This window comes from Lucilia cuprina, unplaced genomic scaffold, assembly GCF_022045245.1.
Source record: "Lucilia cuprina isolate Lc7/37 unplaced genomic scaffold, ASM2204524v1 Scaffold_1404, whole genome shotgun sequence".
In the NCBI taxonomy this organism is placed as follows: Eukaryota; Metazoa; Arthropoda; class Insecta; order Diptera; family Calliphoridae; genus Lucilia; species Lucilia cuprina.
The window spans coordinates 1-3,444 of NW_025806352.1; the positions used below are offsets into that span (position 1 = coordinate 1).

The following is a 3,444-nucleotide window of genomic DNA, read 5'->3' on the forward strand; positions in this document are numbered from 1 at the left end:
ACAGATACTTATTAAAGTCAGAGTAGGGAAAAGGGCATCATATTAAGCTAGACCAAAGGTTTGTAAGCAAGTTCAGGTTGTTTCCCAGATTTTAGAGAAATTTGAGAAAAAATTTCTCAGATTTTTAAAACGATGTGGATCTATTGGTTAAGTTGAAAGGATCAGTAGTAAAACTGACATATATTTACTCTGAGTTTATGTTGCTGTTGTTGTTATTGCCATTTTAGCATTCATGCGTTAAACATTTTTAAGAGTAAGATAGAAAATGAAAGAAAGAGCAAAAAAAAATGCAACAAAAAAATTCTCCCTCTTAGTTAAGGTCCTGCAGAAAAAAAGCAAGGAAGTGAAAAGATTTAGGCATGTGTGTGTGTGTGTGTGTTAGTGATTGAGTGGGTGGTTGTGATGATGTGCTTGAGTTGTGTGTGAGGAAAAAAAATGTGATTAAATGCATGTTTGCCTGTTTGTCAGTCATGCATGTTGCATGTAGAAAATATCTTACTTTAGCACATCCGTTATGCGTTGATGCTGTTAGTGCTGATGATGATGCTGTTGATGCTTTATGCACTTCCGTTTCCGTTAAATTTCTACTCGTTGTCGTTGTTGTATCTTCTTGTATGGTGGGTGTGGATGGTGCTACTGCATACGGCTGCTGTTGTACAGCAGCAGCGGTGTCACATGAGCTACGTTTACTTTTCGAATTCTTAAGGGATAATATCGAGGATGAGTGTGCTACAACTAGGGGCGATGGTGGCAAGGGCGGTGGTGGTGGTATATTTACTATGTCTTTTTCCAATATCACTTCATGTTGTGACGACAGTGTTGAGTTATTGGTGGGGGTACGTGTAAATTTACTCAGTTTATTACTAGTATTGCTGGGTAGCTTACTGTTGCGCAATTTGGCATTTAAAATATCAAAAGTTTTCGAACTGAACGAAGTATTGGGTGATGTATATTTACTATCCACACAATCCTCAGTAAAATCTACTACCAACATCTCTTCAGAATCTTTCCTATCCTCTTCCCCATCCTCCTCCTCCTCCTCATCGGTATTATCATTTTCATCATGGGTGCCTATAAAAAATTTCGCCTTATTGTCATTACCATTCTCTGTAGCCGTATTGCCTTCAATTGTCGGTTGTTCGGTGGGCAATGCTGTGGGTCTTCTCTCTTTGACCGGTTTTAATTTGTTTTGCTTTTTTGAGCTTTGTGTTGGATGAGGATGATGTTTGGCATTGGCCGCTGCTGTGCCATTTGTTAAACCATTCGTATTTAATTGGCCATTGTTTATGGAACGTGGCTTTTTGGTAATGAATTTTTTATTACTATTATTTACACCATTGGCCAATAAAGTGGGTGTTGTTGGTGATGTTGCTGTTATTTTAGCATGATTATTGTTGTTGTTGGTGTTGTTGTTGGTGTTGTTGTAAGTGTTGTTAGTGTTGTTATTATTTAGATGACTTGTTAAGATACTTTGTCTTTGGCCAGCTGGTTTTATACGCTATGTTTGTTAAGTTTTTGTTTTTTTAGTTTTATTAAGTTAATTTTTTGTTTGTTTGTTAGTTTCAAGGCAAATATGCAGATGTTTGTTGTTGTTGTGTGTAAGTATTAGCAAAAAGTTTACAATAAAAACATTTAAATTTTAACAGTTTTGTTACCAAAAAAAAAAAAAACAAAATTAAGAAAAAACAGAGAAAGTATTAGAATTACAAATAGAAATTAGCAACATTTTTTAATTAACATTTAGTTGTTAAATAACAAAATACTTAGAAGCTGACTACTTACCTCACTGGCTTTGGGTGTGAAAAATGCTGATTCATCACGTCGTATATAACGGCCAATTTGCTGTAATTAAAGAACAAAAAACAGAAATCATAATTATTAACAAAACTGAAACTTTTTAAAGGAAAATTAATAAAATTTAAATTAAAAAGTTATTATTTACTTATTTTCAGGCTCTGAGCTACATTTTACTACAAAATTTATTTAAACAACAAAAATTGTTGAGACTCTGAGCAACATTGTTCAGAAAAGTTGTTCGAACTCTATTCAAATTTTACTACACCAGTTCTTCAGACTCTGAGCAACTTGTTTATAAAAGAAAAGTTGTTGTGACTGTGAACATCTTCCTCCAGGCACTTCTTAACAACTTTTTAAAAGTTGATCTATCTGCAAGCAAGTTTTTACTGGGAGTAACTTTTTCTGGTTTAAACTTCGAAATTGTTCTGATTATTAGTAATTTTTTACTACAGAAGTTGCTGTGACTGTGAGCAACTTTTGACTATGCCCAGACCATGAAAAAATTTTTATTTAAACTGACTTTGAGCAACTTTTTACTAGACTATAAGCAATTTGTTATTTAAACTAAGTTGGTCTGACTGTGAGCAACTTTCTACTTGAACATTTGTTCTAAGTGTGAGCAACTTCAAACTAGAAAAGTTGTTCTGATTGTGAGCAACTTTTGACTATAAAAGTTGTTCTGATTACTAGCAACTTTAAACTATATACGTTTTTGTGAGCATCTCACTCTAGACACTGAGGATCTTCCTACTTTCTACAAACTGTAAACAACTTTTAAAATGTTGATCAAACTGTAAGCAACTTTTTACTAGAACATTTGTTCTAATTGTGAACAACTTCTAACTAGAAAAGTTGTTCTGATTGTGAGCAACTTTTGACAAGAAAAGTTGTTTTTATTGTGAGCAACTATTAACTAGAAAAGTTGTTATGACTGTGAGCATCTCCCTCCAAACACTGATGATCTTCCTACTTCTTACAAATTCTAAACAACTTTTTAAAATTAAATCTAGCTGTAAGCAACTTTTTATTGTTTAGATTTCGAAATTGTTCTGATTATGAGTTGTAAAGTGAGTGAAAAGTTGCTGTAAGCAACTTTTTATTGTTTAGATTTCGAAATTGTTCTGATTATGAGTAACTTTTTAATATAGAAGTTGCTGTGACTGTGAGCAACTTTTGTCTAGGAAAGTTGTTCAGACTATGAGCAATTTGTTATTTAAACTAAGTTGGTCTGACTATTAGCAACTTTTTTTAGAACACAATCTGAAAAGTGAGCAGCTTTTAACTAGAAAAGTTGTTCTGATTGTTAGCATCTTCATCTAGAATAGTTCTTTAGACGAAGTTAGTATGATTGTGACCTTCGTTTTACTAGAAGTTGTTTTTATTGTGAAAACTTATGGTCTAAAAAAGCTTTTTAGACTCTGAGCAACTATTACTGAAGAAGTTGTTCAGATGTGTTGTAATTGTGAGCAAGGTTTTGTTAGAGAAGTTCTTTTGACTTTTCTAAGTAGCTTTTTACTATAAAAACTCGAACAACTTTTACTAAAGATGTTGTTCTAACTAATTTGGGGTGACTGTGAGCAACTTTCTACTAAAGAAGTTGTTTTGTAAGACTGTAAGCAACTTTTGACTAGAAATGTTATTTAGAAT

The 3,444-nt window shown here is 33.0% G+C and overlaps 1 protein-coding gene across 1 annotated transcript; it reads right to left on the minus strand.

Annotated features, from left to right (window-relative positions):
* Positions 1-310: 310 nt before the first annotated feature.
* On the minus strand, positions 311-1,842 carry LOC124421103 (putative mediator of RNA polymerase II transcription subunit 26; the record flags this gene model as incomplete). Its single annotated transcript, XM_046955907.1, has 2 exons — positions 311-1,498; positions 1,783-1,842. Coding segments are annotated over 2 exons (1,248 nt in total), but the record flags the coding sequence as incomplete, so codon positions are not given.
* Between the last annotated feature and the right edge of the window lie 1,602 nt (positions 1,843-3,444).